Here is a 23,704-nt window from a genome sequence, read left to right as displayed (position 1 = left end):
AACAATGATCAAGCTATTCATGACTTCAAAATTCACCTAGACTCAAAATACAAATTAAAAGACCTTGGTCCTCTTCGTTTTTTTCTTGGTCTTGAAATAGGCAGATCTAACTCTGGCATTTCTGTTTCTCAAAGACCCTTTCTCTTACAGCTCTTAAGTGATACAGGATATCTTGGCACTAAAGCTTCATCCACACCTATGGAGCCTAATCTAAAGTTAAGCAAAGATGAAGGAGATGCCCTTACCGATCCTACATCATACAGAAGCTTAATCGGCAAGTTGATTTATCTTACCATTACCCGGCCTGATATATCCTTTGATGTTAATCGGTTGAGTCAATTTTTATCTTTGCCTAGTGTTGACTGTGAATTTAGCCAACGACGTGAGAACGTCAACTACGACAACCTTCAAGAGAATTATAAACGACAACAGACAGTTTTTTATGAACGAAAGTAAATAACACGAGGTTTTTATAGTGGTTCAGCCCCGATGATCGGTAATAGCCTAATCCACTTAGAGATTTTATTACTGTATTCGCACTCAAGATCAGATGAACCGTGTCAACTGAGTTTCTTCAGTGTGAGATATTCCAGAACGCAAAAATGGGTTTTTCTCAAGAACAACACACTTTCTCTCTCCAGAATACAGATTCACTCTTGATTTTGCCAAAAGTCCTTTTACGATCCTCCCAAGTCCCTATTTATAGACCTGGGTTCTCAACTGATATCCCCTTTTGATAGGGATATTCTATTATTTACCTAATATTTATATTACAAAATAAACATTCAAAATATAACTGATCCCTAATTTCGAGTGAGGATTGAGTGATTCCCGGATGCTTGGACCAATTCTCACTGAAGTAGTTTCGGGCAGTTTGACGTAGCTTCTCATGCATGTTGACTATTCTTCAAGCTTTACGTAGGTCAAAGGTGGCATACGCATGGCTATCCTTGGACCAAAGGCCAACTACACTCGAGGTATACTTCTCCATTGTGTCCGATCGGACACAATGGTTGTCTTCTTTGGCTTAAGGTGGTTCAAACCATCTTATTTGACTCCTTCAATCAAGGTCCAATATGACCTTACACTTTGCTCCTCGGACCAAGATGGTCCGAGCCATCTTCTTCCTAGCATATCCTCGGACCAACATGGCCCAAGCGCTCCTGCAGGCGTCTTACGCGATCGGGGGAGGTCATGCGCGATCGGGGGAGGTCTTGTGCGATCGGGCATAATGCCCCTTGGACCTAAATGGTCCAAGCTTCCTTTGCTTAACCAAGGTCCGATCGAACCTTGGTTCTCTCTCTTCGGACCTAGGTGGTCTGAGCCACCACCTCTCCTTGGATCAAAATGGTCCAAGGTACTCATAAGTACCACGTCCGATCGGGCACACATCCTTCTCCTTGGGCCAACAAGGTTCGAACCTCTTCGCTCAACCAAACGCTCGATCGGGCATTAGGCTTTTCTCCTCGGACCAAGGTGGTCCGAGCCACCATCTACTTCTCCTTGACCTGAATGGTCCAAGGTACCTCCTATGTGTATGTTCGATCGGTCATAGTCATCCCTTTGGACCAAAATGGTCCAAAGTATCCACACGCATCATGTCCGATCGGACACCACCATTTCTACTCCTCACTTCATTCAAGCCCAAGTTCACTTCTTCCATATCATACCCGATCGGCCACTATGTGGCTTTCCCCTTGAGTAAAACTTGAGCCTTATTCTTTTTGAACTTATTCGAACCAAGCTTAACAAGAGGTCTCCTAAGCTTAGGTCCGATCGGACCTACTATTTTTATATCTTGAACTAAAATTCATACCTCCCCTTCACTTTCTTGGTCTTGGCACCAATTTAATTATATGGGTCTTTAAACTGAGGTCTGAGCCAAGCAACCCCCAGTCTAAATACTCTCTTCGATTGGGCGTATTTGGCTTGACTCTCTGTCCCATTCCTTAACTAATGTATTAGGCCATTACTAAGCCAGATCACCCTACTAACTCATGCCACGTGTCCATTTCACCGCCACGTCATTCTTTTCAAATTTTTGGGATAACATTTGCCCCCCAAGTTTATTATATGATTTATTCACGTAATAAACTTTTTCTCCGGCTGACGTCATTATAAAAAATAATAACTGTTCATCTTCATGCAGCAGACCCACGATCACTGCAAAAATCCACCCATGATCGTGGAGGAAAGATAACCCCAGAATACCAAAGGTCCAAAAGTAAATGAAAAATCCACTTTTTTCCCTTTAAATATCCCTACTCTACACTCTCTTCTTCACATATACAAAATCACTCTAAAAACCCTCCATATTCTCTCTTGGCCGAAATTCCCCACCTTGCCGACTTCACAAGCTTCAAAGGGAGTCCTTCATCTTCAAGCACCCTCCAAGCAAACTCAAAGTTCTCCAACCTTGGGTAAGCCTCCTTTCTCCATGCCTCTTAGATTGTTACATTTTTTTTTTTTAGAAATTCTAAAAAAAATCATGGCCGAAATGCTTGAGTGCCTTGAATGTTCTTGAAGTTCTTGAATATGTTTTGCCCAATGTGTTTGCTTATTGTTTTGATGAGGTTTGTGGCATGGGTAACCCGAATTTTCCCTTAATTTCATAGGAATTTCAAGACATTTTTGCTATTTTGACATGAACATGAACATGGGTTTTGAGGGTTTTGATATTGTAATGGGTTTTTAAGAACATGAAGAAAACCTTTCATTTTCATGTTTTGATCTTGTTTTTTGTTTGTGTAAATGATGGAATGTGTTTGAGGCTAGGGATTTTTAGGGCTGTCTATTTGGTTAGGATTCGGGGTAGGCAAAGTATGCCATTTAGGGACCATTTTTTACCTAGTTTTGCCCAGAAATTCTGGGCATAAGCGTGTGGTCCGATCGGACCACACTTTGTCTTCATCGTGAGCCCATGCTCGATCGGGGACGCTGGAGTGTGGTCGAGCTCGAGGTGTGCGTCCCTTCTGAACGAGGCGAGACAACCACCTCCGATCGGGCTCTGAAATACTTCAGATAAGTGTGTGGTCCGATCGGACCACACACTCTTCCCCTTGCTTTTTAGTGCCCAGATTTTTAATAGTTAAATCCGAACCTCCCTAGACACCAATGCCCGATCGAACCTAACTTGTTGCTGCTGGCTAGAAGCTTTGGAGGCACGAGGCACACCAGGCGAACTCTCGGGACCTGGGTGCACACCTCTCCTCGGGCACGCTACGCCCGATCGGACGTTCTGGAGGCTTGCGCGAGGCTCGTGCGGTGGCGAGGCAGGACGTCTCCTGGCTGGAATGTGTCCGATCGGACCAATTGTATTTTTTTTTCTGGGCTCGCGTGGATGCACGACTCTTTGACCCATAGGCTCTGAACATCTCTTTGGTCATGCCTCGTCCGATCGGGCGTGTCACAGGCGCTTTGGGGTTAGGCTCGCATGGAGGTAAGGTCGAATGCCCTCCCAGCCAAGCTATGTACGATCGGATGCATAGAACCTCCCTCCTGAGCTCAAAATGTGGTCCGATCGGACCATACATACTTTTCTTAGGCTTTGGCCTTTTTTCCTTCCAAACATGTAACCAACCTCTGTATGTTAACTGCGTACATAAGGAACCTAGCCTTATAGGAAAATCCCAAAAATGCCTCCTTCTACAAAGTTTAATAAGTTCAATACTTTAAGTGCCTTTTAGGCACTTTTGAGCATTAAAATTATTTTTTCCACATGCGCTATATTTTTATAACTTAGACAAAATTTTCCAAGTATAAAAATAAATCTTATTTTTGATGAATTTTTTCTGTTTGGTTACTCACCTCCCCATTTTTTATTCATTTTTGTAGATGAATCGCTCTGACTACAGGGGAGGTGACAATCATACGGACTCTGAATCATCTGCCCCGCAGACAATCGAAACTCCCTTGAATAGCGATTCCTCACCAGGCTCGTCTACCGGTTACACTCCAGAGGATCGTCTTCGCCGCTTCAAACAGATCCTCCCTCGCTCAGCCTTATATCTTCTCCACGAGGAACAGTTCCTTCGACAAACTTCTGAGTCGACGATGAGGGTGAAGCAATCTAACAGGCTCCCTCAGGAACACGATCCGCAGGTCGCCCGCAGAGCAGTATAGAAGGTGGTACAGCGCAATCAAACCCGCACTACCACAGCTTCAAGAAAGCCATCCCTGAAACTTGCTACCGCGATTCAGGATTTGGCTGTCCAGAAGCCACGTGATGAGGGAGAAGAAGAACCCTCCTGGTTCGTTGCCGAAGCTTCCAAACTTACTCCCGCGCTATTCCAGAAACATCTTGAAGCTTTAGGCTTGAGCGGGGCAAACGTGACATGTCCGGGCTCACATCAAAGAGCCAATAGGCCCGGTGGAAGGTACTGCGCCTGGTCCAGGCACCATGTACAAGCTGGAGCAACACTCCCGCTGCACATCTATTTCCGGTCCGTAGCAGACTACTTCAATATCTCCCCATTTCAGATCACGCCGAATGGGATACAGGCACTCTCTACGCTGTATATTCTTTATTTTCTGAATGGTTGGGATGAGCCCACCCCTCATGAGGTGCATTACCTGTTTGATCTTCGGACCAACCCTTCTCACAACAACTCAGGTTTCTTCCATTTCTATCACAGGCATAGGGGGGTTACATATCTCAATGGCATCTCCCATAAGTCAAACGCCGGGAAGTATCATAAGGAATACTTCCTCACATTGGATATTGAGGCCAACAACTTGGCTTTTACGCGCTCGGGTCCGTTTGAGCGACCATTGCCTACTGAAGGGATGTTTAGGCGGGCCAAGAAATTGGCTAACATGAGTCTTAAAGAGAAGGATGTAAAAAAGTTGGTCACGCTGGACCTTCTTCAGATGGTGAGTCTGGTGCCATGTGAGCAGGATCTGGTGGTGGAAAGTACCACCGGGGAGAACGACACGCCTGGTCAGTCTAACGAGGGCACAGAGCAAATGACTGATCGGCATTCTCTTGGGCCTTCTCCGCTTTCCCGTAGACCTGGCGACTTAGTCATTAGAGAGCCTGATCCTCAGCGTAGATCTACTATTCCCGCTCAACCTGGGAAAGGAAAAGCTATCCAGGTTGAAGGGGAACTTAGCTCATCCTCGGACGACGAGGATGAGTTCCTTGATCAGATCTTCAACGCAGGTAACACATGCCTAGTGAAAATAGGAATATTTTTGATAATTGGTAATTAGAGAGTATCACAATTGTAGTATACACTTGCATATGTTTCATTATGTTTATTTCTCTAACAATCTTGTTTTTTCATCCTTGGCAGATTCAGACATGTTCAGAGATTGCGTTGCTTCAAAGAGGAAAACTGGTGATGGAAGTGGCTCTATGCCTCCACAGAAGATTCAGAAGGTAGTACCGCCAAGTCAAGGGAGGCAACCTGGGGGACCGACTACACTTCCGCCATTGACCCCCTCTTCCCTTCCTCCTTCTGCGAGCCTAACTCCTACTCACCAGGGTAGTTCGAGTGAGCTTTTTCGTGCTGTTAGCGACCTGGGCAAGGGGCTTCTTGAGGATATTGGCCGTGATGCATCGACGCTTCAAAGCCTAGACTCCTACCCTCGACTTAGTGTCGAAGTTGTCTTGAAGAGAGGACTCGCTCAATTGATGAAGGTAAGCATTTTTCCTCGAGATACTTTGTTATTAGTATTTTTACTTGTATTAACTTTTTGTCTTCCATGCAGTCACTTGTCACCATTGGTCATGCTCAGCTTCGAGCCGTAGATTACAAGGAGCTGATCAAGGTGCAGGATGATCAACTGGTGGAGGCCAGGTCCAAGCTGGAGCAAGCAGAGAGAACTATAGCTGAACGGGACGAGTCTCTCAAAAAGCAGGCTCAAAACAATGCTTCCTTGACAACTCGATTGGAGAAGCAATCCCTTGATATTAAAGAGTTAGTTCGAGACAATGAGAGGTTGATTAGCGAGAACGAAAAGCTGAAGCAAGAAAAAGAGCTTGACTTGATTCGCTTTGAGGAGGCCAGTTTTGACTGCTTCTATAAGGTCTGGAAGCTGAACAAGCCTCTTAATCTTGATTATTTCCCCAAGGAGGCCCAAGCAGAGGATCTTGCCAGATGTGAAGCAAGAGCCGCTGAAGAAGCTGCCAACCCTCCTGCACTCGCCCCAACCTGCTCTGCTATATCATTTCGAGCGAGAGGAGCAGCTGATGCAGAGGAGGGAGTCGATCAACCCTCTAGAGGAGCTCGCCTGTGACTCCCTCTCATAGTTCATCACAGTCTACTTTACTTTGTATTTTGTTGCTCGAACTAGTGAGCTATTTTGACATTTAGCACTTTACTCTTTCCTTGCTGACAATTTCAAACTTTTAAGTTTTTATTGTGCATAGCAAAGTTTTTAGATGCCTTTAATTTCACATGAGAATTTAGTTTTTTAACTTAGAAATTTTTACCATTCCATAAGTTCACACCAAATATACTTCCTCATGCTCTTATTGCTCTAACTTTTTATGAGCGTAAATGTCTTGTTACACGAATATCAGTTTTTAACTTAGAATTTGAAAAATTCTAAGTTACTTAAGCTTTGTAAAACAAGTTAGCTTAACGGCTATTTTAGACTCCTAAACTTACAAGTCAGCCCAAAAACAAACATATTTGCTCGTGCTCTTATTGCCTGTGTTGAAATACATACCAGTATACCCTATGTGCCCCCCAAGTGATTGAGGGTGGATAAATCCTTGATCACTTACTACTTGATCGGATTTGTTCGAGTAGTTACTACTCGTGAAACACATGAAATATACGAAAATATATCAGTAGTTGACCACTACATAAATATTATCTAAACGTTGGTCCTCCATATTATGATACCGACCAGTTGAACACTGTCCAGTATATATTTACACTTAGTTTTTAAAAGACCTGTTTTGTTTAAATTATTATGACAGTTGAACACTGCCCAACAAAAATAATCAACACATATGCAAAGTTTGTAGCAAGGTACGACCACAATGCGTGTGGTCTCTTTTATTACTCGTAATAATAAATGACAAAACGTGTCTAACAACGAGTTCCAAACAAAATAACATTGTTCAAAATAATGCGACTGGGTAGCAAATAACCAGTTCACAAACAAAAAACTTAAATAACAAGTTAAGCACTTGATACAAAGCTACTACTCTGCAAGTAGTATTTATTGATAATATTTTCTCAAGTGCTCGCCATTCCAGTAGTTTCTGATCAGCTCCCCATTCAATCGAGCAAGCTTGTAAGTGCCGGGCGGTAAGACCTGTTCAATTTGATATGGTCCTTCCCAGTTCGGTCCTAGCACACCAGCTGCTGGGTCTCTAACAAACACCTTCCTTAGGACTAAATCTCCGACCTGGAACTTTCGATCTCGCACTCTGGAATTGAAGTAGCGTGCCACTTTTTGCTGATGAGCTGCTACTCTGAGGCTTGCCTCCTCTCTTCTCTCTTCGAGGAAGTCCAATGATTCTGCCAACAACTGATGGTTCTCCTCTTGGTTGTAAACGGTCCTTCTATGAGAGGGTGGATCTATCTCCACAGGTAACATGGCTTCATACCCATATGCTAAAGAGAATGGGGTATGGCCAGTTGCCGTCCGAGCGGTAGTCCTATACGACCAAAGGACCTCTGGTAACTCATCTGCCCAAGCACCCTTAGCTTGTTCCAGGCGCTTCTTCAAAGTGTCCTTCAATGTTTTGTTCACTGCTTCAACCTGCCCATTGGCCTGAGGATGGGCCACCGAGGAGAAACTTTTGGTGATGCCATGCCGAGTGCAAAAATCGGTAAATATGTCGCTGTCAAACTGGGTGCCATTGTCAGACACTATCTTTTTAGGTAGACCATAGCGACATATTATATTTTTAACAACAAAGTCCAACACTTTCTTCGATGTAATCGTGGCTAATGGTTCGGCCTCAGTCCATTTAGTAAAATAATCTACCGCGACCACAGCGAATTGCACTCCTCCCTTTCCTTTGGGTAACTTCCCGATCAAATCAATGCCCCATACTGCAAAAGGCCACGGACTTTGCATTTGCTTCAAAAGATTTGGTGGTGCTCTGGGTACCTTAGAAAATCTTTGGCATTTGTCACACCTTTTCACATATTCCATAGAGTCTTCGTTCATAGTAGGCCAGAAAAATCCTTGCCTCAAGATCTTTTTAGATAGACTCTGCCCCCCAGCATGATCTCCACAAAACCCCTCATGCACTTCAGCTAATAAGCTCTTTGACTGGTCGGGGGTTATGCACCTGAGGAGAGGTAAGGAGTATCCTCTCCTATATAACACTCCATCCACCATGGTGTACCTAGCAGCTTGCCTCATAACTTTCCTTGCTTCATTACGACCATCTGGGAGTGTCCCATGTTCAAGGTAAGCAATGATGGGAGTCATCCAGGTGTCGACTATCGTAATCGGCATGGCCTCTTCTCTATCAATACTTGGCTCTGCCAAGTACTCTACTGGAACTATATTCAGTGTTTCGGCATCTTTCGCACTTGCAAGCTTTGCCAGAGCATCAGCATTGGAATTCTGCTCCCTTGGTACTAGCTTGATGGTATACTCCTCGAACTGGGCTAGTAAATCTTTAGTTTTGTTTAAGTATGCCACCATGCGTAGGCCCCTCGCCTGGTACTCCCCTAATACTTGATAAACCACCAATTGGGAATCACTGTTTATCTCCACCGACCGGGCACGTACATCTCTAGCCAGTCGCAAGCCTGCTAAGAGGGCCTCATACTCTGCTTCGTTATTAGAAGCATTGAATCTGAACCTCAGTGCACAATGAATTCGGTGCTTCTCTGGTGTGACTAGTATAATCCCAGCTCCTGAATGGTGCTCGTTCGACGATCCATCAACGAAAAGTTGCCAAGCAGGAACTTCCTCTTTTAACCCAGTAACACTCTCCTATTGGTTAGGGACCTCAACGATTCCGGTACACTCAGCGATGAAATCCGCCAAGGCTTGACCCTTAATAGCAGTCCTTGGTTGGTACTTGATTTCAAACTGGCCTAGCTCGACCGCCCATTTAAGTAGCCGACCAGACAACTCCGGTTTTTGCAAAACTTGGCGAAGAGGCTGGTCAGTGAGGACCTTGATGGGGTGTGCTTGGAAATACGGCCTCAACTTTCGTGATGCAAGTACCAAGCAGTAAGCCAACTTCTCAATCATGGGGTATCGGGACTCCGCTCCTATCAAACGCTTGCTAACGTAATACACTGGGTGCTGCACCTTATCCTCCTCACGTACTAAAGCAGCACTAACAGCGTGTTCCGTGACTGCTAGATATACAAGTAGGTCCTCTCCATCAACTGGTTTAGAAAGAACAGGAGGTTGAGCCAAATGTTCCTTTATCGCCTGGAAAGCTTGTTCACACTCTGCGGTCCACTCGAACTTCTTGCCTCCTTTAAGCAGGTTAAAAAACGGGACGCACTTGTCCGTTGATTTTGAGACGAACCTGCTTAGAGCCGCAATCCGCCCAGTCAAGCTTTGCACATCCTTTATTCTTGTGGGAGACTTCATCTCTATGAGAGCCTTGATCTTTTCAGGGTTTGCTTCTATTCCTCGGGAGTTGACAATAAACCCAAGGAATTTCCCAGAACCCACTCCAAACGAACATTTGAGGGGGTTTAATTTCATGTTATACTTCCTCAAGATTGCAAAGCAATCCTCTAAGTCTCCCACGTGCCCCCCAGCTTCCTTCGACTTCACCAGCATATCATCTACGTATACCTCCATGCTTTTGCCGATTAAGTCACGAAACATGCCATTCACCAAGCGCTGGTAGGTAGCTCCTGCATTCTTTAACCCGAAGGGCATCACTCTATAGCAATAGAGCCCTATATCCGTTCGGAAGCTGGTATGTTCTTCATCAGGAGGATGCATGCTGATTTGGTTGTATCCCGAATATGCGTCCATGAAGGACAAGGTCTCGTGACCAGAGGTTGCATCCACCAACTGGTCTATTCTCGGTAAAGGGAAACAATCCTTCGGGCATGCTTTGTTTAGATCAGTAAAATCTACACAAGTCCTCCACTTTCCATTGGGTTTAGGCACCAAGACTGGGTTTGAAACCCAAGCTGGGTAGTATGCCTCTCTAATAAACCCGTTCTCCTTCAACCGCTCTACTTCCTCCTTAAGAGCCTTTGCTCGATCCTTGTCAAGTAACCTCCTCTTCTGCTGTACCGCTGGATACCTTTCATCTACGTTGAGCACGTGGCTGATCACAGTTGGTGAGATACCCACCATATCCTTGTGAGACCAGGCGAAGACATCCTGATTCCTTCGCAAGAACTCTATCAGCTGTGCTCTCACCTCAGCTTTCAATTTCTTCCCAATCTTGACCCCTCTTGTCGGGTCATTCTCATCTATAGGGACCTCCTCTAACTCCTCGGACGGTCCCACATCACTCTCATAATCCCCAAAGCGAGGATCAATATCTCTTTCCTCGCTTTGGGCAACGCCCTATTTGGTGACTTCATCACCTGATGGGGTCTTCTGCTCTTTCAAACTGGGAGTGCTCTCCTGGTCACACTCCTTCAACACCTCTTCATCGTTTACTACGACAAGACTCTGGTCTACGTCCATCTCATCCACTTCCCCTCCTTCAACACACACAACCATGTTGTTTTCCTTGGCACCTTTCTTTGCCTTAGCTATGGAGGCATTATAACACTCTCTAGCTTCCCTTTGGTCTCCTTGGACGCAGCCTACGCCAGCGCTGGTCGGGAACTTCATAGAGAGGTGCCAAATTGAAACTACCGCATGCAAGTTGGTGAGTAGTGGTCGACCAATAACCACATTGTAGGCAGACGGGCAGTCAACAATCAAAAATTCAGTCATCACGGTTTCATGCTTGGGAGCTTCCCCCGTGGTGACTGGTAACTTTATTGTTCCAGCTGGTGATAGTCCCTCTCCAGTAAACCCGTAAATGACGTGAGAGCATGGCTTCAAGTCATTGATGGATAGCTTCATTTTTTCAAAAGAGGACTTATAAATAATGTTTACGGAACTTCCCGTATCAACCAGACATCTTTTCACCTTCATGTTAGCTATTTGAACTGTCACTACAAGAGGGTCATTGTGAGGATACCTCACGTGTTTGGCATCCTCCTCAGTGAAGGTGAGGGACTCACTTTCATACCTTGGGTTCTTTGATGGTCTCTCCTCCACCGTCATAACCTCGGATGTGGACGCTGCCTCCAACTCATGACGAAGGGTGCGAGCATATCTTTCCCTCGCCTTGCTGCTATCACCCGCAAGATGTGGTCCTCCACATATTGTATCTAGTGTGAAGTCCACAGGTTCAGGTTGCAAAGGTGGGGACCGTTGTCGCTTGAACCCAGGATTATTGTTGCTTCCCTCTCCCTGGGTCTTCTCTGCCTTATATTTTTTTAGTTTCCCCGAACGGAGGAGAAACTCTATCTCATCCTTAAGGTGGTTACACTCGTTCGTGTCATGACCATAGTCTCCATGGAAACGACAGAACTTGTTCTTATCCCTCTTACTCATTTCCTTCTTGATTGGAGGGGGCCTTCGGTAAGGGACCTCCTGATGGCTGGCTAGATAGATCTCCGCTCGGGTTGCCGAAAGAGTAGTGTAGTTGGTGAATCGAGGTTCATACTTCGTAGGTTTGTCATTCGACCCAGACTTAGCTTTCTTCTCACTGCGGTGGTCAGACCCGTTATTCCCACGTTTCTTACTACCGCCTTGATCATTTCCGCTATCCTTTGGAGTATCCCCCGATCCACTTGGGTTGTTCAACCCGTTCTCTCCTTTCTCAATGGCATCGTCCAACTTCATGTACTTATCTGCACGGTCCAAGAACTGTTGTAAAGTTGAAATTGGATGGCGGTGAATGCTGTCCCACAAAGGACTTCGATAAATAATACCCGAGGAGATCGCAACCATCTTCCCTTCATCTCCAACAGCGGTAGCCCGATTGGCTTCTCTCATAAACCTCTGTATGTAGTTCTTGAGAGATTCATCTTTGCCTTGCCTAATATCCACCAAGTGGTTGGCATAAACTGGAGGGGTTCGGGCAGTGCTGAACTGCCTGCAGAACTCCTTCCTAAAGCTCTCCCAAGAGGTGATGGAGTCGGGTTTGAACTTCCAGTACCACTCTTGGGCAGTGTCTGACAAGGTGGTGGGGAAGACTCTACAGCGGTAATCGTCACTCACCCCAAGCAGCTCCATCTGATCTTCGAACTTTCCAACGTGTCTCACCGGGTCTGCCTTTTCTGTATAAACTGGCAATACCGGCGCCTTGTATTTCCTTGGTGGTTGGGCTGCTCTTATTCTAGCACAAAAAGGGCTACCACTTCTGTGGTCTACTGGATCAATAACTGGTTGTTTGGATAAACCTTGTACTGCCGCCGTCAAAGCATCAAGCTGGGCTTGGATGGCTGGGGCCACTGCTGGGGATGCACTTGATAACTCTACAAAATAGAGTTATTTTACCACATTTTATAAGCCAATTGTTGCTTAGTTCTTGAGTTTTAAATTAATTTATCAATTTTTTAAGTAATTTTGAATTTATTAGTTTTATTTTGATTTTATGTATTTTTATTTATTTTTTGTATTTATTTTGTTTAATTATGTTGTTACTAATTTATGTGTGTTTAATTTCTTTATGTAGGTGTATTTGTTGGGGCAAATGAAATGTTGATAAAATGTTGGTATAAAGAAATGAAGAAAGCAAGCCCAAAATGAAAGGCCCAATCCAATTCTTGACAATGCCATGTCATCAATCCATGTGCTTCTTTCTCCACCATTGGATTTGTAACTATAGGAAAAGATGACAATTTTGAGCATGAATCCATGTGCTTTTTTTTTAGACCAATAGGAGTGTTATCCTTTACCAAAGAATTTATCTATAAATAGGAGTCTCATTTCACCATTTCAAGCACACCTTCTCTTACACCACTTCTTCCATCTCTCTATTCTCTCCATCTTTTTCTTTTCTTAGATTAGTTTTTATGTATTTTTAGAGGAATAATTTGGAGGTTCCTCCTCCAAATTTTCCTATTTATGTTGTAATTTTTATTTTGTTTTTGATAGTTATGGGTTTCTAATCCACTTAAAATTATTAAGGTGGAGGATGAACCAAGATATAACTATATAGTGTTTATTTTATGTTGACCTCCCAAAATGAGCAATAAAGTTTATGATTTTTCTTCTTCTAAATATTTCTTTCATCTATAATATCATGTATTTTAGATTGTTAGAACATATTTTACTTGGTTCTTAATTGTGCAAAAACATAGTATTCTTTGATTAAGATGTGTCATTAAATTGTTCACATCCAATGCTTAGAACAAAAATACTATATTTTGCTTTAGAAATAACATTATTTGATTTTTTTGTAGTTTCATTAAATTGATTCACAACTAATGCTTTGAAGTTATACTATTGAAGTGAAGGAAAATGTAAAAATAATGTTTTGGAAAAGGTAATTAGATTAATTTCAATTATCACTAAAGATTGGGAAGTCAACATATTAATAAATATTATTATTTATATTTTGTGGATTCTAAAATCTTAATAATTTTATAAATAACTATTAAAAACAAATCTTTTTAGTTTATTTATTTTATTTATTTTTAGTATTTTCTTTCTTTATTTTAAAACAAAACACATTAATCTTTGGAACTAGGTTAGAAATTTATTTCACTTTGGTAAAAATAGTTTTCTCTTTTGATTTAAGTCAACTCCTTTGGGTTCGACCTCGTGCTTACACGAAAACTATTCTATAAATACGATTCGTGCGCTTGCGAGTTTAAATTTTAAAACATACCCGTTTTGGGTCCATCAGCACTTTCGGGACCGCTTGGTCGGGCACTCCTATCCAGCGTATCCACGTCAAGTATTTCTACTCGACTAGTAGGACGGATTGGCTCCTGCCCTTCGACCGGAGCGGTCCTCCTTCTGTCATCAATGATGTCCCTTAGGTCCTTCTGAGCAGTGTTCTTTCCCAACCGGTCGAACACCGTACTCCGAGTCTTTTCGGAGGGTCTACTAGGTGGAGCGTGCTCCTTGCCATTACGCTGGTTGGGATGTCGTGGTGGCTTCCCCGTTTGAGCTGGTTGATTATCTCCCCCTCGTCGGTTATTATTCTTCTCTTTCGACTGGTTGGTGTGGTAACTGTCACCTTCATCACGCCCATGTCCATCTTTGAAGTGTGAAGTTTCCTTGCCACGAGGGGCTTTGTTGTGCCCCTGCTCAGAAGGTGTTTTCTTACTGCCAGACTTATGACTTCCTGACCTGGAAGTCTCTGATCTATGGCTCCTTGAGGGGGTCTTAGAATTCCCCCTTTGGGTAGAGGCAGTGCGTGATCGTACTCCCTCCTCCTCATGACCAGGCGGGTTACCACCACCTCTTGCTGGTCTATCAGCTTTCTTTTGACCAGCCTTTGTGGTCCTTGCTTCTTGAGTGGGTATCACCCCAGGCACAGCTTGAGCATTGGCTCGGGTCAACTGCGCAGCTGCCTCCAGAGCAAGTGCAGCTTCGCGGTGTCGCCTGTCGGCCTCCTCCTGCTGTCGACGGATCTCCTCGCTCCTAGCGTCCATCTCTTGTCTCTGCTTGGCCATTTCCTCAGCAAAGGCCTCCTGCCTAGCATTGAACTGGGCCAACTCATCCTGGAACGCGCTCATGGTCTCCTGGAGCTCCTCAACTTCAGGAGCTACATCCTCAAGCACGACCCTAGGCTCATTCTCACGATCTTGAACGTTAGGATTTTCCGATCTAGCATGCTCCCTGGAGGTGCTTGCCCTCTTGGAGGCCGCGGTGGTGTTCTTAGGCGCCATATCGCTTTAGGGACTGTCTGTTTTCTCTTCAGGCTCTCAATGAAAGCACCAAAATGTTGACTGTGAATTTAGCCAACGACGTGAGAACGTCAACTACGACAACCTTCAAGAGAATTATAAACGACAACAGACAGTTTTTTATGAACGAAAGTAAATAACACGAGGTTTTTATAGTGGTTCAGCCCCGATGATCGGTAATAGCCTAATCCACTTAGAGATTTTATTACTGTATTCGCACTCAAGATCAGATGAACCGTGTCAACTGAGTTTCTTCAGTGTGAGATATTCCAGAACGCAAAAATGGGTTTTTCTCAAGAACAACACACTTTCTCTCTCTAGAATACAGATTCACTCTTGATTTTGCCAAAAGTCCTTTTACGATCCTCCCAAGTCCCTATTTATAGACCTGGGTTCTCAACTGATATCCCCTTTTGATAGGGATATTCTATTATTTACCTAATATTTATATTACAAAATAAACATTCAAAATATAACTGATCCCTAATTTCGAGTGAGGATTGAGTGATTCCCGGATGCTTGGACCAATTCTCACTGAAGTAGTTTCGGGCAGTTTGACGTAGCTTCTCATGCATGTTGACTATTCTTCAAGCTTTACGTAGGTCAAAGATGGCATACGCATGGCTATCCTTGGACCAAAGGCCAACTACACTCGAGGTATACTTCTCCATTGTGTCCGATCGGACACAATGGTTGTCTTCTTTGGCTTAAGGTGGTTCAAACCATCTTATTTGACTCCTTCAATCAAGGTCCAATATGACCTTACACTTTGCTCCTCGGACCAAGATGGTCCGAGCCATCTTCTTCCTAGCATATCCTCGGACCAACATGGCCCAAGCGCTCCTGCAGGCGTCTTACGCGATCGGGGGAGGTCATGCGCGATCGGGGGAGGTCTTGTGCGATCGGGCATAATGCCCCTTGGACCTAAATGGTCCAAGCTTCCTTTGCTTAACCAAGGTCCGATCGGACCTTGGTTCTCTCTCTTCGGACCTAGGTGGTCTGAGCCACCACCTCTCCTTGGATCAAAATGGTCCAAGGTACTCATAAGTACCACGTCCGATCGGGCACACATCCTTCTCCTTGGGCCAACAAGGTTCGAACCTCTTCGCTCAACCAAACGCTCGATCGGGCATTAGGCTTTTCTCCTCGGACCAAGGTGGTCCGAGCCACCATCTACTTCTCCTTGACCTGAATGGTCCAAGGTACCTCCTATGTGTATGTTCGATCGGTCATAGTCATCCCTTTGGACCAAAATGGTCCAAAGTATCCACACGCATCATGTCCGATCGGACACCACCATTTCTACTCCTCACTTCATTCAAGCCCAAGTTCACTTCTTCCATATCATACCCGATCGGCCACTATTCGAACCAAGCTTAACAAGAGGTCTCCTAAGCTTAGGTCCGATCGGACCTACTGTTTTTATATCTTGAACTAAAATTCATACCTCCCCTTCACTTTCTTGGTCTTGGCACCAATTTAATTATATGGGTCTTTAAACTGAGGTCTGAGCCAAGCAACCCCCAGTCTAAATACTCTCTTCGATTGGGCGTATTTGGCTTGACTCTCTGTCCCATTCCTTAACTAATGTATTAGGCCATTACTAAGCCAGATCACCCTACTAACTCATGCCACGTGTCCATTTCACCGCCACGTCATTCTTTTCAAATTTTTGGGATAACACCTAGATTACCTCATCTAAAGGCTGCCCAAAAGATTCTCCAATATTTGAAAGGAAGTCCTGGTCAAGGCCTTTTCTTCCCATCAAATAGTCAGCCTCAATTAACTGCTTATGCTGAATCCAATTTTACTGCTCATGATCTCCATCGTAAAGTTTTTTCAGATGCTGACTGGGGTTCTTGTTTAGATACTAGACGGTCTGTCACAGGCTATTGCATATTTCTTGGTAAATCTCTTATTTCCTGGAAATAAAAAAAACAAGTCACAGTATCTAGATCTTCAGCTGAAGCCGAATACAGGGCCATGGCAAACGCAACATGTGAGCTCACTTGGTTACTCAATATTCTCCAAGACTTCGTCATTCATCACAAACAACCTGCCATTCTCTTTTGCGACAACAACGCTGCCATTCACATCTCCGAAAATCCTGTCTTTCACGAGCGTACAAAGCATGTTGAAATAGACTGTCATATTGTCCGAGAGAAAGTTCACAATGGCTCCATCAAGCTCATTCATGTTCCATCCAAAAATAACATTGCTGATCTTCTCACAAAAGCTATGTTTCCAACTCACTTCAGGGAATTGTTATCCAAGATGAGTGTCAGAAATCTCTACACTTCATCTTGAGGGGGACTTTTAGAGTTATAACCATTATTGGTTAATTATTTATTGTAACAGTTTTATAACTTTTATGTTGTAACAGTCTCTTGTCTAAAACAAACTCTTGTTAGCTTATATATATATATATATGGCTAACTTTCTTCTTGTACTGATATATTGAGTGAAATACAAAGAACAGAGAGCTTTCTTCTAATATTAAGAGGTATATATTCATAGATTTCCTTCGTAGTTTTAAGTTTTCGATTTTTCAATTTCGTTTCTTAGGATGGTGTGAATTTATGGGTTGTTATGTATGGTTTTAATCAGCGTTTTAGGACTAGAGAACATCCTTAAGGTGTTGGGAAGGGTCTAATATAGTAGATCTTAAATTTTGGGGTGGCAAGGTGGTGGTTGTAGCCATGGCCGATGGTTGCATTGAGAGTTCCTTCACCGCCGGCGTTAATGGAGGTTGCAGGCGGTGATGATGTTTAAGGCCATGGGCTGGGTGTTCTTCCACACCCCTAAGAGTTCCAGAGGTGTATTAGAAGTTGCCTTGGGGTTGGGTTCCACCTTTGGTGGGTTTGGGAGTCACGGCTGAAACTTTGGAGTCATTGTTGACCGTTTGCTTCGATCAACCACCACCGGTGGTGGTGGTGGTGGTGGCCGGAGGTGAGGGTCATGGTGGTTCTGGGATGAGGCAGTGAACGTTGTAGAAGGTACCTATGGCTCGAAACTGGACTTGAAGAGTGCTTGCCATTCTTGGCCGTGCACAAGGAGCCATTGATGAAGGCTTTGTGCACGTGAGCATGCATGCATGGTTTGTTGTTTCTTTTGGTAACTAATGGTTACCAATTTGTAACCAAAGGGGACAAAAAATGGTATTTGGTCCCAAAACTTTAGAAAGTTACTCCAAGGCTTGGGATTAGGTATTCTAAGATCAAAATCTGATTATTGAGAATTAAGGATGAAAATTCCCTAGTTAATTGTCCAAGTATAATAATTTACAAGCTAGGCTCGGGAATTATTATGTAAACTTCAAGAAAAATTCTAGGTTTGGGAGTTAGTTTCAAAGTTTAGATTTGATGACTTAGAATCTATGAAATATTTTCAAGGACTTAGAAAATATTTTAGGAAGTACAATATTACCGATTTTAAGTCTTAAGGTCAAGAGGTGGGCTCGGGGCTCGTGAATTGGACTCGAGCATCGGAAAACATAATTTTAAGAAATAATTGGAGTTTTGACTTGAAATTTCAAACATGGCCTAGGATAAAATTATTATTAGAAATAATAATTTTCTAAGTTGAGTTTGAGATTATGAGAGGGGTATTATGGTCATTTTACCCCAAGGGCTCGAGTTTGGGCCAGGGTCGGGAATTTCAGTTTTGTTTTTTTAAATTCCCTAATATATTTTAGAATCTTAGTAAGCATAAACTAAGATATATTGTCCCAATATGATTATAGGGTCTAAACGCGATCAGAAATACTCACAAAGACATAATTCGCGAAAGCTAAGGACAAGAGGTAAGGAAGTATACACCAAGAGGAACTTAGCTTGTTGTGATCTTAGTGAATTGTTTGCATGTTTGTATACTGCCGGATAAATTCTAGTGGCTATATATGTGTGATTATATGGTTGGATGCGCATGATAGTACCCATCTATCCGGTTTGAATGTGCTTAGTGCAGTAAAGTTATCATGAATACATGTGCAATGTTTGTGACTGTCAAGGGAAACCTTGTGAGGGTGGACCCCATGCAGCCGTGTAGTGGGGTTAGCCGCCAAGTCAGTAAAGTCATCGGGTTTTAGCGGAGTATACCCCTTTGGCACGTGAGGTGAGTATTCTCTGGGCCGCGGAGGCCACCCGGGGATCATGACCCCACAGATAACTCGATGGCTCAGTACAAGGGAAACCTTGTTAGGGCGGATCCCCATGCAGCAGTACAGCGGGGTTATCCGCCAAGTCAGTAAAGTCATCGTGTTTTAGCGGAGTGTACCCCTTTTGTACAGGAGGTGAGTATTCTCTGGGCCGTGGAGGCCACACGGGGATTAAGACCCCATAGATAACATGATGGCTCAGTTATATGATTTCAGTATGTTACGCAACACTTTGACTTATGTGAATATGCTAGACGTGTTGCTCAGTTTGTAGTTTCTAGATATGCATTTCTGTTATGCAAAGTTTGTTTTGGATAGTAGAATCATGAGTTGTAGCTAGCTTCCTTACTGAGCGTTATAGCTCATCAGTTACTCTGTGTGCGTAGGTAAGGGCAAAGCTTAAGGAGCAGTGCAATGAGCTGGAGGGGATTCTGTCTGAAGTATGCATACTGTGAACAACCGACCTGCAGGGTTGTCAGGGTTCTCTTAAGTTTTCCGCTAAGTCCAGTAACAGTTTTATCAATTTCATGTTTACTAGTTTATTTAAAGAAAGCCATGTGGCTACAAACTATTTCTTAAGTTACGTTTAACTACATTTTGTTTTTAAAACTTCCCATCCAAATACTATTTTATTTCAAAGAACTCCAATGTAAAATTTTCTAAAGTTTACTTTAAAGTTTATTTAGTTTTTAACGTCCCATTTTTACCAAAGTTGACCGCAAGAGTCTAGTTGACCACAGATAGTCATAGTCGCGTTTCAGTGGGTCTAGTTAAGAAAACTCGGGTCGTTACAAAAACAAAAGAAATGATGAAGAAAAAAACTGATGAATAAATAAAAATAAAAAGAAGAAAAATAATGGAAAAATGAAAAGAAAAAAATATGAATGAAAAAATTGGTAGAAAAAAAAAGAAAAAAAAATGAAGAAATGAAGAAAAAATGAAAATGAAAGAAAAAAAATAGATAGATGAATAAAAATGAGAAGAAGAAGAATAATAGAAAAATGGAAAGAAAAAAGGATGATGGAAAATTGGTAGAAAAAATAGAATAAAATTACTTTCATAATCAAATAAAACATAACTATGATAAAATATGAAATTTTCATAATTTAGTTAGCTACTAATTGTGTTTCTCGTACTTTTAACTTTTCTTTAATAAATTTTTCCACACAAATTAAAAAAATTATAATTCCCATAAAACTTTAATAATCTATTTAGTCAAACTTACAAGCTTAATATCCATCTAAAAAAACACTTCCAACTTTAATAAATAAATAATAATAAAGAAAAATGACTATAGATACTTTCTAGTCTATACTAAAAACACTAAAACATGAAAGAAAAAAATTACTAAATGGAGTCTTTGCTTAGGTTGACTAATGCAAAACAGGGACTCGCATTGATCTTGTAGAATTATGTGTGTTTAGTTTTTTAGTGGTGAGTTTATACCATGTTCATGAGTGAATACACATTGTAATTCGAACACAACGTTTATAGTCTTCGGGAGAAGATTTTTACAAGCCTTGCGTCGGGAGGATGCAAGCACTCACTAGCCATTGAAGGGAGTTCAAGTGGTTGAGCGTTTCAATCAAGATCAGATTAGTGAAGAGAAGTACAACAAGTTGTGGCAAATCTCAAGAGGGAGTCTTGTTTTGTTTAAGTCAATGTTTTTGTACTTGTGATTCTTTATTAATTGGTTTTATTCTCTGGGCGTGGCCCCAAGGAGTAGGTTATCCGAAAGGGTTTCTGAACCTTGTAAAAATTCGTTGTGTTCTTTATTGTTTTGCACTGTCTTTTTATTGTGTTCAGTTTCTGTCCCGACAGAACTGTATTCTGTGTAAACAGTTAATTACCATTCCGCACTTTAATTAATTCACTTGGTTTAATTAATTTGGTAATTACTAAAAACGGAATTTCAGTATATACTATGCTAACAAAATTATATACTATCATTAAAATGTATATACCATGATACAAAATTATATACTACCACTATGTATAATAAAATAGAAATTAAATATCACAAAAAAAAAATTATATACCATATCACAAAAAACATATACACTAATTGAAAAATAATATACCAACAACCTATAAAAAACTTAAAAAATCAATATAACTTTAAAATAAAAACTAATTAAACAAAACTAATATACATATACCACTATATTAAAGTCATACAGTCATACAGTCATAAATAAATAAATAAATTATAAAAAAGGGTAATTTAGGTAATCAACAATGTAAAAGGGTTATTTATCTACAATTTTAAAAATGAGGACTGTTTAACGCCCAAAATGTGACTACACTAAGCGATAGTTGTAGTAAGATCGGGCGGTCGATCCACAAGGAGGTAACCTAAAATCAAAAGGTTAGTAGGAAATAGCACAAAAAGTTAGTAACAAGAAGTAAATAAAATTGTAAATGGAAATATGTTTGAGATTTTGGTATTGTATTTTGATAAAGTGATGAAATGAGATAAGTGAAATAAAGGTAAGATGTAATCAAGAGTGTGAGAAAATGAAAGGTTTCAAGAATCATCCATATGCTCGTTTAGTTACTTGGTTACTTGATTTACAAAAATACACAAGTAAATAGTTCACATCCCAACATTTACTTGGAAAATCTAACATTAAAGTCCATAGTTTTTCTAACAAAAGTTCATTTGAGTTATAAAGTTCTTCACTTTAAAAGCACAATGTTAATCTTATGAAAAATCTAAAAATGACAAAATACCCAAGGGCAATAATGCAATAGAAGATTAGACATAAAATTATGTATCAATATTACTTTTACTAATTAGAAGCACATAGAAAGAGCATGACTAATCCTATATACTATTAGCATAAGTAAATAAAGATAACAAAATAAAGATAGAGATGAAAGAACATAAATAACTCAAATATATTACATTAAGAACATAGTAAATCAAAGTAGCAAAATAACATCACTTGCATATGGAATCATCCCTAACCTTCCTAGGAAGATTAGGCCATTATGCTCATGATTCTCACAAAATTCTAAGAAGAAAATATGAGAAGAAAGTGAGTGGAAATTTTGCTATTTCTCTACTCTAAAAATTACATCCCTAATGTGAAGAAAGTGTCCCTATTTATAGATGGAGAAAATGACTAAAAAGAAATTAAACAACAAAATGGGGTTTACAAAATAAATCTGAAATATTAATAATAAGATATGATTTTGAAAAATCAAATCTTATTATTAATATTACCCTAGCTATTTTTGTGTATAGTCAAAATGCTTTTTTTCTAAAATACCACAAAAAAGATAAGTTTTAAGCTCAAAATAGGAGGTCCAAGGCCCAAAGAGCACACAAAATGGGCTGGTGGCAGCTGGTCCATTGACCAGCCGCAACCAATCACAGGCGGACACCTGGCGGCTGGCTGTGCATGTGGACAAAAGAGTGGCAGCTGGGTCTCTTGGGCATCACTTGACCTTTGGGCGTTGGGAGCAAGGCTTGAGGATGTGTTGGCTTTGCATGTGGGGAAGCTTCAGGGGCGTGAGATTGAAGGGGTGCAAATGGAGCTGTTGGCGGCGACGTGGCAGGGCGTGGTTGGCTGGCAGGGAGGCTGGCAGGCGGCTGACAGGCGGGTGGCAGGCGGTGGCTCGTCAGCTCGGCTCGGCGGCTCGACTCGCGTGGCTTGAGCTGGCTGCAGTGGCTGGAGAGAACAGTGGGCCTGGGCCGAATTCTGGGCCTAATTCCTCAAAATTACCACTTTCTTCATTTTCCTTTTCAATTTTAGCCATTCTTTGTCCTCTTTTTTTTTATTAATGTCCAAATGCAATTTATTTCCTGAAAATTAAACATAAATTAAATTAAAATTAATATTTTCAATTATAAAACTATATTACAATAAATTCATGAAAATATTAATTAAAACATAATTTATATTACACTTTAAAGCTAATAAATTTGCATTTTTTTAGCACTAATCAATGACATTAGCTTCTTGATGGCTTTATTTTGGGTCATTTCCTATAATTTCTCATTTCTATATGCGAGCCCAAATTTTGGCCCACTTTATTATTGCAAAAAAATGTGAGGAAAAAGAATTAAACCCTCCACCTCCTCTTTAACCATCAATGGACTTACCACCAAACCAAATACATTTCTTTGTTTAAATTATAATTTTAGATATTTTTATATACTTTTTAACAATATTTTACACAAAATTATATCAAAAATAATTATTAGAATTTTAATACCTACTAATAAATGCTAACAAATTTAACTCGCAAATCTTAAAATAAATTAATATAATTATAAAAATTGAGAGTTCGTGCTTTCGTGTCGTGCCTTCGGGCTTGTCGTGCCGTGCTTAGGCCCATGTCGTGTTGTGCCAATTTTCAATTCGTATTGTGCCTGGCCCAGGCCCATATTTTTTCGTGCCGTGTCGTGCTCGTGCCGGTTTCGTGTCGTGCTAGAAAGTTCGGCCCGTATTTACAGCTCTAACCACAGAATAATAATCTAATGACATGTTTACTAATCATAAATGAGAATCACATGTGTTGTAATCATTATCATTTATGTGTTTACTTTTATTTAGTAATAGAAATACTTTACATGACTACACGAATTTGAAAAAAAAAAACAATGGGATTACGTCCCTTCCCATTTTCTTAAGTAATGACATTACTAGTAATGAATTTTTATTTATTTTATTTTAGATTTTATTATTAAAAATTAAAAAACAAATTT

At 41.4% G+C, this 23,704-nt stretch overlaps 1 protein-coding gene across 1 annotated transcript; it reads left to right on the top strand.

Moving 5' to 3' along the window:
• The first annotated feature begins 4,815 nt into the window (after nucleotides 1–4,815).
• Nucleotides 4,816–6,240, top strand: LOC133781505 (protein rad9-like). The gene is made up of 4 exons (XM_062220536.1): nucleotides 4,816–5,161; nucleotides 5,295–5,641; nucleotides 5,713–5,790; nucleotides 6,049–6,240. Exons 1-4 carry the CDS (start codon nucleotides 4,816–4,818, stop codon nucleotides 6,238–6,240), a joined length of 963 nt encoding a protein of 320 aa, XP_062076520.1.
• The last annotated feature ends 17,464 nt before the right edge of the window (nucleotides 6,241–23,704 follow it).

Source organism: Humulus lupulus, chromosome 1 (assembly GCF_963169125.1).
Source record: "Humulus lupulus chromosome 1, drHumLupu1.1, whole genome shotgun sequence".
Classification (NCBI taxonomy): Eukaryota; Viridiplantae; Streptophyta; class Magnoliopsida; order Rosales; family Cannabaceae; genus Humulus; species Humulus lupulus.
Note: the sequence above shows the minus strand (reverse complement) of the source record. Positions and strands in the feature narration are given on the sequence as shown.

Bases quoted from the DNA above. Each gene is read 5' to 3' on its own strand.
- LOC133781505 (XM_062220536.1), top strand. From the start codon at position 4,816: ATGAGTCTTAAAGAGAAGGATGTAAAAAAGTTGGTCACGCTGGACCTT. The intron at 5,162-5,294 runs GTAACACATGCC...CATCCTTGGCAG, and splicing joins TGATCAGATCTTCAACGCAG to ATTCAGACATGTTCAGAGAT. The intron at 5,791-6,048 runs GTGGAGGCCAGG...AAGCTGAACAAG, and splicing joins AGGTGCAGGATGATCAACTG to CCTCTTAATCTTGATTATTT.